This window comes from Fundulus heteroclitus, chromosome 12 (assembly GCF_011125445.2).
Source record: "Fundulus heteroclitus isolate FHET01 chromosome 12, MU-UCD_Fhet_4.1, whole genome shotgun sequence".
NCBI lineage: Eukaryota > Metazoa > Chordata > Actinopteri > Cyprinodontiformes > Fundulidae > Fundulus > Fundulus heteroclitus.
Window position 1 is genome coordinate 20,538,211 of NC_046372.1, and position 14,736 is coordinate 20,552,946.

At 47.4% G+C, this 14,736-nt stretch overlaps 2 protein-coding genes across 2 annotated transcripts; one reads left to right on the forward strand and one right to left on the reverse strand.

The window, feature by feature from the left end:
• The first annotated feature begins 434 nt into the window (after positions 1-434).
• mak16 (MAK16 homolog (S. cerevisiae)) lies at positions 435-5,366 on the forward strand. Its single transcript, XM_012851207.3, has 10 exons — positions 435-618; positions 2,086-2,135; positions 2,996-3,105; positions 3,192-3,256; positions 4,039-4,190; positions 4,269-4,323; positions 4,406-4,480; positions 4,605-4,712; positions 4,795-4,860; positions 4,929-5,366. The coding sequence occupies exons 1-10, from the start codon at positions 604-606 to the stop codon at positions 5,136-5,138; spliced, it is 906 nt and encodes a 301-aa protein (XP_012706661.2). The 5' UTR covers positions 435-603; the 3' UTR covers positions 5,139-5,366.
• Positions 5,367-7,120: 1,754 nt separating this feature from the next.
• Positions 7,121-14,034, reverse strand: LOC105916639 (ras-related protein Rab-14). Its single transcript, XM_012851212.3, has 8 exons — positions 13,914-14,034; positions 13,555-13,613; positions 13,109-13,162; positions 12,842-13,019; positions 11,598-11,664; positions 10,262-10,349; positions 10,154-10,184; positions 7,121-10,039 (listed from the first exon to the last, which is right to left on the reverse strand). Exons 2-8 carry the CDS (start codon positions 13,604-13,606, stop codon positions 9,862-9,864), a joined length of 648 nt encoding a protein of 215 aa, XP_012706666.1. The 5' UTR covers positions 13,607-13,613; positions 13,914-14,034; the 3' UTR covers positions 7,121-9,861.
• Between the last annotated feature and the right edge of the window lie 702 nt (positions 14,035-14,736).

Sequence of the window (14,736 nt, forward strand, 5' to 3'; positions counted from 1 at the left end):
CCATAACTGAGGGAAACTAAACATTTTGTTTTTTAATGAAAAAATAAACCGTGTGAAGTAGAAGTTATCTGAGTTTGTTGGTAAAACGGACAGATATCTGTTCATAATCCTAATGAGTAAACTCGTAATTTAATTAATATTACATGAATGTGTATAAATAAACCTTACCCTAATATATTTTCCTATTAAAAAAAATATATATAATTCCTTACAAGGTTTTACATTTTTAATTTCAATTATCTTTTTTTCTAAGGCTAATATTATCTAAATAGTTTCAATATTTCCTCAAATCTTTGTTTTTAATCATCTGGTCTGAAGTTCCGTTTCTGCTCCGTTAACAAAATACATAAAAACCTAAAATCCATTCTCACTGGTGCGTCATGGACAGCGGCGCGGCGCAGTCCCGAAAGGTGGCAAGTATCGCGGTACTTCCTCACAACGCCTCCTGACGCTGCGCGAGATTTCCGCGGAAACCAAGATGGCGTCTTCCTGAGGCTGCATGTGGCTCCGTGGACCTGAAGCCCTGCCTGGCGTTAAATTAACGGATTAAATCTGAACAGTAACCGCCACTGAGTCTCCGAGGAGCTCCGACAGGAAGTCAGGATGCAGCACGACGACGTGAGTTGGACCCGAACCTCCGGAGCCAGGCGCCGGTTCTGGTTAGCCAGGAAGCTAACGGCAGTGCGCCGGTTAGCTGTTTATAGACGGTGTCACATGTTTATCTTCTGAACCGTGGACCCTAGAGGCTCCACGGCGGGATGTTGTGGTTCCTGATAAAGATTGGTTCTGATTCTAGAGTCCCGTCCAGAACCGCAGACCCAGTCCTCACACCCTCGCGTTCTGCCGTGGTTTAAAGCCTCCAGGGAAGGAATGAGGACTGGGTCTGGAGTTCTGGAGAACCGGCCATGAAACACTAACCTGACAACAGCCAGATGTATGTATCGCTCCGCCTAGCTCCACTCACATACATCTGGGACACCGCCATAGGCATTGCCTTTACTGAAGGCTGGGCCTTATCAAAACTCCTTGCATATGATTGGATAAGCCACTTGTCTGTCATCTTTATCAACGTGCTATTTCAACCACTCACACCGAAGCTAACCCGTGACGCTGATGAGACCGACGCCGGAAAAAAAAAACTTTTTTTTTTTTTTATGTGTTTGCGGCTCTAGTGCAGGGTTTCCCGCAGCGCTATCTTGGCGAGGCGGCCGCGGAAAACGTGTCGTCCACCCCCCCCCCCCCTCCGCTCCGCGAGCCGGTCCGCGGAAAACGTGTCGTCCACCCCCCCCCCCCCCCCCCCCGGAGAAAAAGTCACCCCCCCCCCCCCCCCCCCCCCCCCGGTCCGCGAGTCGATCCGCCTCGCATAAGCAAATCCATGCGGGAAACACTGTAGTGGCACACCTTTTATTGACAGTGAGCTGACAGGAAGAGGGGGGAAGACAGGCGGCAAAGCGCCGCGGGTCGGAGTCGATCCCGGGCTGACCGCGTTGAGGACTAATAGGCCTCCCAATATGGTTAGCGCTAGCCGCTAACCGCTCCGGGGCGCGTCCGCGTACGCGCCCCGGAAAACAAAACTTGCCAAATCCGGTCGGGAGAAGGGCGAAAACATGGTTTCCACCAACAAAAGCCTTCAGAGCCGTTCTCTGATGTTCTTTTAATGAAACAATATCAGGTAGATTGGACAACACGGAGGAAATAGCAGCATCAATGCTAACGCTTGCTTCCTCGATGCGAGCCGCCATTGTTGTTGGAATCTCACGGTGGCTTCTCCACTACGTCACATCCATGAAACACCCGCCCTGCGTCCTGATTGGCCAGACCAAAAATTTGGTTGGGGAAATCATTTTCAAGGAGCCGTGTCCCAGATGTATGTGAGTGGAGCTAGGCGGAGCGATACATACAGCTGGCTGTTGTCAGGTTAATGAAACACCGGTTCTGGTGTGATCTGGATTAATGCCTCCGGGCTTTCTGGAGGGTTCTGTTCAGGCTGTAAAGATGCTGAGCGGCTCCAGAACCAGAACACAGGTGGGTTCTGGCGGTCCCTGTCCTCTGGGTGTTTGTAACGTGTGGCTCTTCCTCCTGCAGGTCATCTGGAACATCATCGGGAACAAGCAGTTCTGCTCCTATAAAGTCAAGTAAGTTAGAACCTCCTGCAGCTCCTGGACGGTCCAGAACCGAGTCACTGGACCAGGGCTTCCATATTGGGTCACTTTGGCATTAATGAAAGGACTTGATGCAATTATTTTGATTTTATAATTTCATTCCAGTTCACGTAAAAATGTATAAACTTTGACAATAACATAAATAAACACCATAGTCCCAGTTTATACAGTTTATCTGCTAAATAAGTTGATATTGGGATGAGTTACACTTTAAACTCATCATTCTGCATCACTTCTTCTCTTTCTGGACATTTCTGGGTGGTTTTAATGTGTTGAAGAGAAAACTGACACCTAGTGGCAGGATGCTGTTACTACACAGTAAAAAAAATCAACATTCTCTACATCTTTATAATTTTTTTTTTAATCTTTTGAACGCTATAATGAGAAAAAAAATAAACACCGTAACCCTTGTTCATTACCTGTTTTTGTCTCCTAGCTGGAGTGGCAAACATTAATTTTGCCACGGTGACAATAATGAATCTTTGAGGAGGAACAGTTTTATTCACTTTATCAATTTGAAGGTTCTATTGCTCCACTTTATGACACAATCTGCCTTTTTTGGCTGCTCAGGGTCGGATAGAGTGCCTTGATGGGCCACAGGCTTTCAGTCTGACACGTGTGGTCTAGACATTTTGTGTTGGGGGTAAAATTAACACGGTGCTGTTTTTTTCATCATGTAGCTTTTATTCTGAAGGCGGCCTGCCTTCCTCCCTCCCTTCTTCCCTTCCTTCTCTTTCTCTCTCTCTGTCTCTGTGTCTCTCTCTCTGTCTCTTCGTGAACCAACTGGACTCATCAGAACTTTATCGGGTCTCTGTTTTCTTCCTTCCGATCAGAACCAAAGGTCAGAACTTCTGCAGGAACGAGTTCAACCTGACCGGCTTGTGTAACCGCTCGGCGTGTCCTCTGGCCAACAGTCAGTACGCCACCATCAGGGAGGAGAAAGGTGAGGTGGCGCCGCCGTCCCCACCACGGTCTGATTCCCCGACCCGACCCGGTTTCTGGGTTTAACGGGTCCGGTTTCTGTTGCAGGTCAGTGTTTCCTCTACATGAAGGTGATCGAGAGAGCAGCGTTTCCTGCCAGGATGTGGGAGAAGGTGAGACCCAGTAAACAGACTGGTTCCGGTACCAGAACCCTGTTGTTATCGGATGTTTTGTTCTGATCCAGGATCAGAACCGTTTAATAAAAAGCTGCGACAGGAACCGGTTTTTTACATTTCCTGGATCACGTTTCCAGGTTCTGATCTAAATCCCAGAACCCAGACGATTCCGTCCAGAACCTCACAGCGAGTCCGGAACGTTTCCAGCTGCTGTCCCACTTTTAAGACAAGACGATTAACTTAAATAAAATTCTTTACACAACCGCTGTGACCCGAGTTCTGGTTCTGTCTCCGTCAGGAGTCCGTTCACAACTCTCATCTAAACCGGGTCCACTTTGCCTGGAAAAGTTCTGAAGAGGTTCTAAAGCGGCGGCCACATCGTGACGGGTTGGGAGGTGTTTTTGGTTCAGGAGGTTCTGTCCACTGGGACTAAATCTGTCTGCTGAAGGTTTTGGGTCAGAACCAATGGGGCTTCATTTTGCCGCCACCGTGTCTCATTCTGGATTAATCTGGTGCTGTTCTTTGTTAACTTTCGGTACTTTGGCCCAAATGATCCAGTTTGGTTCTGTTAGACCATAATTCTCCCAGTCAGAATATTGTTGTTGAGTAGAACAGAACCGCTGTTCGGTCCGTACGCGCTCAGGGGGGGTCGTTTTGGACCTTTAGCTGCAGAACATCCGGGCTTCAGCAAGGTGGTTCTGGTAGGGTTTATGGAACCAGGTTCTAGCAGCTTCTATAACCGTCCCTGTGGTGATCAGAACCGGCGTGAATGTCTGCAGGTGAAGCTGAGCAGGAACTATGAGAAAGCTCTGGAGCAGATCGATGAGAACCTGATCTACTGGCCTCGCTTCATCCGCCACAAATGCAAGCAGAGGTTCACCAAAATCACCCAGTACCTGATCCGAATGCGCAAGCTGGTTCTGAAGAGACAGTGAGTTCTGCCGAGCCGCACCAGCACTACGGGTCGGAACCACACGACGCTTCACGTTCGATGCTTTTTCTCTTCCAGGAGGAAGTTGGTTCCGCTGAGCAGGAAGGTGGAGAGCCGAGAGAAGCGGAAGGAGGCAAGATGGCGCCGTCGTTTGAACAGAACCAGAACAGAACCCGCGGGTCGTGTTCTGACTGTGTCCTGGTTTGTGTTTGCAGGAGAAGGCTCTGATCGCGGCGCAGCTGGACAACGCCATCGAGAAGGAGCTGCTGGAGAGGCTGAAGCAGGGAACGGTACGGCGAGCGGCCCGGCGCCGGCGGTTCTGCTCCGACCCGGCGGTTCTGCTCCGACCCGGCGGTTCTGCTCCGACCCGGCGGACTCACCTGTCGGACTCACCTGTCCTGTTTGTGCTTTCAGTACGGAGACATCTACAACTTCCCGGCGTACGCCTTCGACCGAGCGCTGGAGCAGCAGGACGCCGAGAGCGAGTCGGACTCTGAGGAGGAAGAGGAGGAGGAGGACGAGGTGATGAAGGAGGAGACGCTGTCGGCGGGGGTCAGGGGGGTTAATGGCGGTATTTTATTTTGAAAGGGCTTCCTGTCTGCAGGACGTCGGCCAGAGGGAGTTCGTGGCGGAGGAGGAAGTGGACGAGAGCGACCTGAGCGACTTCGAGGTAAATCAGATTCTGGGGTTCCTGCTAATTGGGTCGACGGACGGTTCTGACCCGAGTTTGTCCCTCAGGACATGAACCGGCTGAAGACGAGCAGCGACGAAGAGGAGCAGGACCAATCCAGCGAGGAAGAGGATGAGGAGGAGGAGATAGAGGTCCAGACGAAGGCCTCCAAGTCAAAGGGCAAATCTCCGGCCAACGGATCGGCGCCGAGGAAGAAGCGAGCGTACGTGGAGATCGAGTACGAGACAGAACCCGCCTCCAAGAGCAGAACCACGTAGAGCCACAGCGCCGAACCAGGACTGCTAGCCACGCCCCCTCTGTTGCCATGACTACACTCTGAGTAAAGCCGCCGGAGCGAGCGGAGCCGTGAGCCCAATTCTAAACCCGGACCGGACCGACCCAGAGTGACTTTCACACAGAACTCTCAAACTGCCTCTCTGTGGACCTGAAATAAAAAAACTGTTTTCTGTTTTTTTAAATAAATTGTTTTTGGTCTTAAATAAAAATTAAGTTGGTGATTAAAAAAAAACAAATGCTAAAATACTTTAATAAACGATTCTGTTCACATTCAGAACCAAATTCATCCCGTTAAACAGAGCTGTGGTCCAGAACTGAGCGAGGTTCTGGTTCTGCTTCTGACCCGCTCCGGTAAAGATCCGGAAACCTCTGCATCTTTCAGACAGCAGCAGAAAAACTAAAGAGTCTAAAGACGAAAACCCAGAAATTACCTAGAACCTTCAGCTGAAACGGGCCTGAAACCGTGACTTCCTGTTTCTCTGGTCAAGAACAGGAAGTCACGACAGCGTCTGCTCACCCAGCCACTCCTCTAAATGGGAAAGACAAGGAAACATTAATTATTGATAATTAAGAGTTTAAACAGGGCTGGACGATGTAGAAAAAAGGTGTATTGATAAAATAAAAATCATATTGATTATTGATAATTATCAACAAATTCTAAACGTATTTTAAGTGCAGACCTGATCATTTTATGCTGTTGCTTAGCAACCTATTTTAAGATACAGACACATACACTGAATTTAAACTCAACCCTTTATTCCACCTACTTTTTTACTTTAACTGCAAGTTTTAAAAAGAAAAATGTGCGCTCTCTGAAGGGGGTGGAGCTTGGTTCCTGGGTCTGCGTTGTGATTGGTTAGGAGAATGTAATGACGTCATATTAACTTACATGAAAGAATACAAAAAACTGTTCTATTGAACTTTTATTTACCCTTTTTTCATCACTGATATACGTCTATCGATCGATAACTATTGTTATTGAAATAGGGTTCAGCCCAAAGTTTAAACCGTGGCAACGAAGGACTGACGTTTATCACCTGGACCACAGGTGAAGCGTTTCTATGGTAACTATTAGCTCCGCCCACAGCAGTCACTCAGCAGAGCATGGCTGAGGAACCGTGATGCTGTGGGCCGGTTCCTCCTCTAATACCAGAACATGCGGGTTCTGACAGAACTCTGACTGGGTCGTCCTTCACGTTTCACCTCAAAGATCCGTTAAGCTGGAACGTTTTTATACTTTTACTCAATTATATGTTTAATATGATCAAAGGTTTTCCTTTGATCTCACAGCATCTCAGTCCAACCAGGCCACCAGGCGGCGCCAGGAGTCACTCAGCTAAAAACAAGAGTTCATTCCTGATCCACGGAGGGAGAACCAGAACATTTTGGTTCTTTGTTCTGCACCGTCTCCACAAAGTCTTTTGGGAACAGGTTCTCCGGCTCAGGGTAGCGGTCCAGAACATCCACGGTTCAGCAGACATGAAACCTGCGGCCATCTTGGTCCCCGACCCGATTCCAGCAGAAACCGAGTAGCTTTCCATGTTCCACCTGACCACTAGGTGGCAGTAATTGTAACGCCGTTCCTTTAATTCTTATTTAATTGACCTGATCAGAACAAGATGTATCACAGAATAAGGCAGTAAACTGCTAAAGGGTCTGACTGCAGCCAGGTGACCACACCTCAGCCAATATCTGGAAATAATTAAGAAATAAAGGATCTCAGATTAGTTTTTTTTTTATAAGTTTACACCCTGATTATTACCTCAATTTGAACTTGAAGCAGGATTTTAGGGTTAAAGTCTCAGCAGGAGGACGAACACCTTCAGTGGTGATCAGTGATTGGCTCATGAAGTAAAACAAAAAGTCAGAATAAGTTACAATTTTAGTTAGACGCCAGGAATGCTGCCCCCTATAGGCGGAAGGCAGAACAGCATCAGGTGGAGACAAACGACAGCAGAGAACGTCCAGTATTTATACTTTATTTACAAATAATAACTGAGTCCCAAGGTTTAATGATGACAGTCAGAGCTGAAGAGAAATCAGAACAATGCCAGAATATAAATAAAGAATCATGGGAAGCTCGCTGGAGGCGCCAGCGGACAGCAAATCAGACGACAAAAACAGAGAAGTGTGCAGATCAAGATGCAGCCAGCAGGGGGCGTAGGGGGTGGATAAATCTGGATCTGAGCGCCCCCTGCTGGCAGGGTGAAGTTAGTGTAGTCTCTGTAATTGACATGCGTTCTGTTTTCCTTTGGTGAGCGAAGCTTTAAGGCGACGGAACCAACAGAAGTTTTAAGTTTTCCTGTTTTTTTTTTACGCTGTCGTCTTCGACTCTTTGGTCCCGACAAAACGTTCAGAAGGAAACTTCGAGAACTAAAGTGCCGATAAAGACGTGAGGAAAGCTAACGAGGAGAACGATCGATGCGGGAGGTGAAGACGTGATTTTTTTTTATCGTTCTGCTGACGGTACCGAGGAGGAGGAGGAGGAGGAGGGGGAGGGTGCGTTTATAAAAACAGGCGGAAGGACCCGAGCGTCCACCAATCAGCAGAGCTTTCACTGGATATGTACAGACGGACCTCAGAGGGACCAGAAGAGACCAGAACCGGGTCAGCCGGACCACAGAACGACTGAACCGAGCGTCTGAACACCAGCACAGCTGAACGGTGTTTAGCCCAGAGCGACGACACAGAACCTGAAACCAGGGAGAACCAACGTCACATTTATTAACATTCTTATTATCAGAAACGCTGCTGCAGGTTTTCTGCAACCAAGAAGCATTTTTAAGATTTTAAGGCTTCATTTCTGGATTTTCTCAGGAATTTTATTGGCTAACAGTTTGTGATTTTTTTTTTCCTCCGGATATTTCGGATAAAGTTAACTTTAGTGCGACAACAGGAGCAGAACCATTAAGTCCAAAGCAACCGTTCCTCGTTTTTACGCTCAAACGTAGATTTTTTTTTTGTGGTCCATCACAGAAAAAAAAGACGTAATAAACGATCTTAATTTGGTTCCACGTCCCGTCTCCGCCCAAACCGGCCACCAGGTGGCGCCAGGAGTCAGTCGGCTAAAAACATCAAAAATCAGAGTTCCTGATCCACGGAGGCAGAACCGCAACATTCGGGTTCCGAGTTCTGCTCCGTCTCCGCAGAACGTTCACTCGCCTGAAATCTTTTGGACGTAAATCATCGACCAGCCGGGTCCACAAAGCCCGGTTCTGTTATTACTGTCGGTTATTCTGCTCCACCGAGTCGGATCCATGAAACCGAACCTCAGATGGAGAAGTGAACCCGTTTGGACCATTCCCGTTTATAAAGCAGCCAAAGAACTGCAGAACTTCGGGTCAGAGAGGTTCTGCCAGACCCGGCGGTCGTGTCTGAATGATGTTATTTTAGGTCCGACTCTGGAGAGAAATCTGAAGCTGGGTTCAGAAAATAAAGGTTCGGGAAAAAGTTGGACCAGAAGAGTCCAAAAGAACCGGATCCACCTGAGAGGGAATCATGGTTCTGATCCGGATTTAGGGCGATAAACTATGTTACGATAGCAGCAAGACTGGACCCGTCTACCATTAGTCACAACTCGGGTTTCTTTTGTCAAGTTGGTTCCGTAAAAGTCAGAATAAAATCAGCATCTTTAAAAACACGTTCAATGCTTTTATGGTTTAATGCGACAAAGCGATTAGTTCCAGAACCAGAATTAATATTATTGGTCCAGAACCAGCATTAATATTATTGGTCCAGAACCAGAATTAATATTATTGGTCCATAACCAGCATCATTATCATAAATCATTTTAAATTATCTCAACAAATGATCACGGAGACGACTGAGGTCCAAATGACCCGACCCGAGTCGAGACTAGAACCAAAGAATTAACCTGAAACCTGCTGGAGGTCCAGACGACCCGTCTAGACTTGTGGTCTTTAAAGCTCATGGACTCGGTTCTGGAAGGATCTGGGTTTGGACCGAGAGTTTTGACTGAATAAATTCTGAGATTTTGGGCATTTTCTCAGATTCTTCAGAACCACAGTTTGAGCCTGGTGTCGGGTTCGGCTCAGTTAGGGTTCTGGACTCTGTGGTTCTTGTTTTGTTTTTTTTTTTAGCTTGGTCCAAATTCAGGCCTTTGGTTCCGGTTTCCTCAGGACGGTTCATTTCTGGACTCGACCCAATAGCTGGTGTCCAGAGTCTGAACCGGCGCTCCAGAGGGATGCTGGTGCAGTCCTGATGTGGACCGGTACCGGTCCGACAGAATCCCAGGCTCAGGATTCTGACTGTGAAATGTCGGAACCATCTTCGTCTGTGGGCTTATTATTTGGTGACCCGGCTCAGGGCCCGATTGGACTGGAGAAAAAGGTTCTGGGACGAGGTCCAGTCAGCGGTTCTGAGCAGTGCGTACAGCGTTGAGCTCCAGCGGACCTGGATGGGAACTCTGGTGCTGGGTGGAGGAATGCTCCGCCCGACTGGTTCTGGTCTCTTATTTTGGGGCCGTGTTGGACAGATCCAGGTTCTGCCTGGGCCCGGACTTGCCAGCAGAACTGGTTCTGGTCCAGGGGAGAATCAGACAGGGAAGTGATTTAGCTGAAGCTGATTGGTTGAATGATTTGGGTCCAGATGTGCCTGCAGAGCAGGTTTTGGGCTGTGGTCTGGCTCTGCGTGGCGGTCCTGGTCCGCTCCTGGTCCTGGTCCGGTCCGGTTCTGGTTCTGAGGTTAGCAGCTGCAGCCCTCTTTAGCCGGCTGACTGTCGGCGTTCAGGCGGCCGCCCTGCGGCGCCGACGGTTTGTGCTGGACCCCGGACTCGGCGGCGTTCAGGTCCAGACTGCCGTCCTGGATGTTCTGGTAGATCTTCTTGGCCGCCTCCAGGAACGCCTCCTCCACGTTCTCTCCTCTGCGAACAGAACCAGGAACAGAACCAGGAAGCGTTGAGCTCTTTGGGTCAGAACACAGACAAACAGAACCCGGCCTACTCGGCTGTGTGGGACAGAGGCGATTTGACTCTTACGTTTTAGCGCTGGCTTCTAGGAACAGCAGACCTGAACAGGAAGCAGAGGGAGAACGGGTCAGAACCCATTAGAACCACCAGAACCCCCCCCAGCAGACGGACCCTCACCGTTCTCCTCGGCAAACTGCTTGGCCTCCTCGTAGGTGACGTCTCTCTGCGCCTCCAGGTCGGCCTTGTTCCCGATCAGGATGATCACCTGCAAACGGGTCGAGTCCCGGGTTAAAGCAGAACCCGACCGACCCGTTAATCTGGATCAGTGGTACTGTGGGGAAACGGCGCCCCCTGCTGACCCCACGCTGCTTCACAGCTACGCCTACTGGTGCGGTTCTGTGGTCTAGCTACAGGAAGGTCCGATTCCAGCGCAGCTCTTTGGTTCTGAACATGTAAATATAAGCGGCAGGTCCGGTTCCCGTGACTGTGACCGGTCTGCATGTGAACCGGGTCAGATCCGGATCAGGACTTCATTATAAAACTCAGTATTAAATGTGTACATAGGCCAAAATAAATAAAATAATTCTGATTTATAAAACCATGCGCGCAGTTTTCCTCCATAGATCCCAGCGGTACCGGAACCTTCGCCTACCTGGTACCGCCTCAGGTTCTGCCATAAATGGTCCAAGCGCCTCATGAACGTTAATGTGGATTAAAACGGGTCAGCTGATCTTTTATCACCATGGTGACGTGGCGACCACAGAAAAAAAGGAAAGTGTGAGAAAAAATTAAGAGAGAAGCTGATTAAATGTGAAAATCAGATGTAAGAGCATAATAATAATAATAATAATAATAATAATAATCATTAAAATAAGTTGTTAAAAGGTAAAGGAGGCTGTGCTCCGTGCTGAAACCAGGACGAATAAATGTATTATTAACTCACCCCCCCCCCTCAAATAAATAAAGAAAAACTGCAAAGCGCCTTTTATGAAGCTGACTGGTGCTGAGCTTATTGGTCTGGAAATATTCGATCCCTGAAACGTGTTTCCTGAATTCTCTCATCTACAAAGTCTTTCAGCAGCACCAATGCATCTGTAGGTGCAGCTTTACGCACGACTGTGTTTGACTTTTTACTGCAATTAAAGTAATTATCTCACACCTGGTCACAATAATCTGTTAATCTGGGGAACGCGTCGCCCTGGTGATCATCAGGGAGGAATGTGATGATAGAAAACCACGATAAAAATGTTTATTTATTTGAAATGTCCCATATGTGTATTTAAGTGTCTGCAGCTGCAGCATGAATACCACTGTGGTTCTGAATGCTTATAATGAAGTGGATCTGTGATTAAAGGCTGATGTGGAGGGAACCAGAACATCTGATTCAGAGCTGCTGTGATTTAATATGAAGTGAAAAGTGACGTCAGCGCGTTTCAGGCCCCGTTTTGAGCGACACGCGTTCTAAACCAGAGCCCAGAGCAGCTGTTGACCCAGAAACGTGTTCCTCCCTCACCGTGTTTGGGTTGGTCAGGTTCCGGGCGTCTGTCAGCCAGCTGCTCAGGTGGTTATAGGTGCTTCTCCTGAAAAACAACACAAGGTTTTCAGTCCACATATCTGAAGAGGGACTTCTGTTGAGGAGTGAGAGAAACAAAGAGTTTGTAAATGTTTAATATTTATTTACAGGAAAACGTGAAAGTTTGAGAATATAAACAAAATCCCCCACCCCAAAAAAACTCATATTTAATCTGCAGCATTGAATTAAAGGAGCATAGCGGAAATTTTTGCAAAAGTCTGCCCCCCTCTGGTGACACGACGAAATGACAGCAGTGTTGTGAGAAGAGAAACATCCGCTGCTGCGACTGCTCAGGTCTGTTGTTCAGAGGAGAATATCTACTCAGGTAAGAAAGTTAAAAATATTGAAGTTAGCCGTGATTTCTCCTTAATGCACTGATTACGGCGGAGACTCAAAGTAGCAGCAGGTGAACGAGAGCGTGCAGCGCGTCACGCCCAGAGAACACGACCCGAATCACTGTCATGACTAACGGAGCCTAAAGAAGCAGAAAACTAACTTTACACGTCGGCTAATGTAGAGGGCAGGTATGGGAAAGAAAAATAATATTTAACCTTTAAACTTGCACAATGCTCCTTCAATATGAAATGTTTTATTGTGTTTCTAAATTACACAAAAATATAGATTTAAACTATAGATTAATAAAAACGGGGATTAAAATTTAAACGGGGAGAGGGACGTCTGGGCCTCCCTACTGAAGCTGCTGCCCCCGCGACCCGACCCCGGATAAGCGGAAGAAGACGGACGGACGGATATAGATTTAAACATAATAACTCAAATTGTGTTTTAATAATCTCCAATGAATTATTGAAACTGAAATCTTATTATAAAGACAAGGTTATAAAATGAAATGAAATTGGAAAAGATTGCCGTCTCTGAACAGGCCTCAGGTCAGAAGTATTTTCTCCTCTGACTTTAAGAAAAGGAATAAAAATCCCAACAGAAACAAAAGGAACTGAACTGAAATCATCCTGATAGGAAATTAGACAAAACTTTTCTGAAAATCTGTTTCAAACTTTAACATCGTTAATAAGAAATTATAGGAACCACAAATAAAAAGATCTAAAAATGACACTAATTATAAAAGACACTAATTCAACAAACTGCTTTATTATCATTTAGTGTCAGGAAACATTTCACAGAAACATCTTTATTGCAGTACCTCCCTCAGCCCCGCCCACCTGTACCTGGTGATGTCATAGACCATGAGGGCCCCCGCGGCCCCTCTGTAGTAGGACCTGGTGACGGCCCTGAAGCGCTCCTGGCCGGCCGTGTCCCAAATCTGCAGCTTCACCTTCTGGCCGTGGACCTCCATGATCCTCGTCCCGAACTCCACGCCGATGGTGTGGGGACAGTCGGCCATGACTGCAAACACACAGAGACAGACGCCAGCATGGCTGCGAGGACTCAGGGGGAGGGAGGGGGGGCACAGGAGCCGAGCAAAGGTCACTCACATTTCTTCTCTGTGAACTGATGCAGCAAACACGACTTCCCGACGCCCATATCACCTGAAACACACAAACGCATCACGGCGAGCAAATTAAAGGTGAACTGCTGCTGCCATGAAGAGGTCAGGAGTCCATCAGTTAAAATCAGTTAGTTCACAATAAGAGTTTAGACGAATTAAGCTGATCCCCTCAGAACCAGCAGCTGGACCAGAGGTTCTTCCTGGAGGAGAACCTCTCAGAAGGTAGCCAGCCTTCCCAGGAGTGGACGTCCCACCAGAATCAGCCCAGAATCCGGACAGGAAGTGGACCAAAAATGCCCCACAGAGATTTAATGAACGATGAAGCAGAGAAAAAAAACCCGAGTGGTGCTGCTGGATCCGTGGGAGGACTCGGTTCTGTTTAATAAATGCCCACGGGGTGGTTCTGGTTGGGTCCGAGCAGCTGGAACTCACCGATGATGATGTACTTGAAGATGTAGGAGTAGTTGTAGGGAGCGGCTGTCATCGTGACTCTGTGGAGGAGACAGACAGGGGGAACCGTGAGTCCCAGACCCGCTCCTGACTGTCCGAACCGGGTCAGGCCGGCCTGGCAGAGCCCGGTGCTGAGCCGGTTCGGACTAGACTGGACCGGGACCCGGTGCCGCGGCGGTTCATCGTGTTTAGCAGAAGTCTTAAAGCCGATCAGCTGACTTCCCTGTCTGAGCTAACCGGCTAACGGCTAACAGCAGGAGGCCAGTTTTCCTACAAACTACAACAGAAACGGTGAAACTACATCCTGACAGCCCGTCCGGAACCAGAACCCACAGTTTTACCTTCAGTCCGGCGGTCTGGTCCTCTTGTAAACGGGTTAAATTGCTGGTTAGGCTGCTGGTTAGAGTTGTTAACCCGCTGATCCGTCAGGAAACCTGTCCCACACTTCCGCTTCTTCTTCTTCTTCTCTTCTGTTTTCAGCGCAGACTCCATTCTGTTTTACCACTGCCCTCTAGAGGCGGCGTGTAGTTCCTACAATAGGCTCAGCAACCTGCGTGTGGCAGTTCTCTTCTTTTAAAAACTTGCGAAAAAAAAAAAAAATGTAATTTAAAATTGTTAGCTTTAGCGTGCGTTTAGTTTCGCAATATATGCATAACAATTCCAGAAAGAATTAACGAATGGTATATAGAATATTTTACAACAGATACTTCTATATGAAATATCTTTTTGTCAAAAGGTTAAAAACGACTTGCATTTTCATAATGTTGATGCCATTTGCTATGAAAATCCAATGAAAAATCAAATGTCCCATTGAACCTAAAAATAAAAATACGTTTGGTTAAGTAATAAAAACTGATTTAATTAGAAAATTTTAACACATTTCCTATAGTATGCTATAAAAACAAGCTCTCTGGTTTCAAAGAGACGTGTAACTTTTGTGGCTCTAAACAAAAATTAGTTTTGCTGGACTGAGGGCAAAAATGGGTCGTACGGTTGTAAAGGTTGCTGACACCTGTCCTACAATATAGAAAGCATTTTGGATCAGCTGAAGACTTTGAACTGCATTTTGTGGACTTCCTGATAGTAAAGAATTACAATAGTCCAGCCTTGAAGTAACAAATGCATGGACTAGTTTTTCAGCATCACTCCTGGACAGAATGTTTC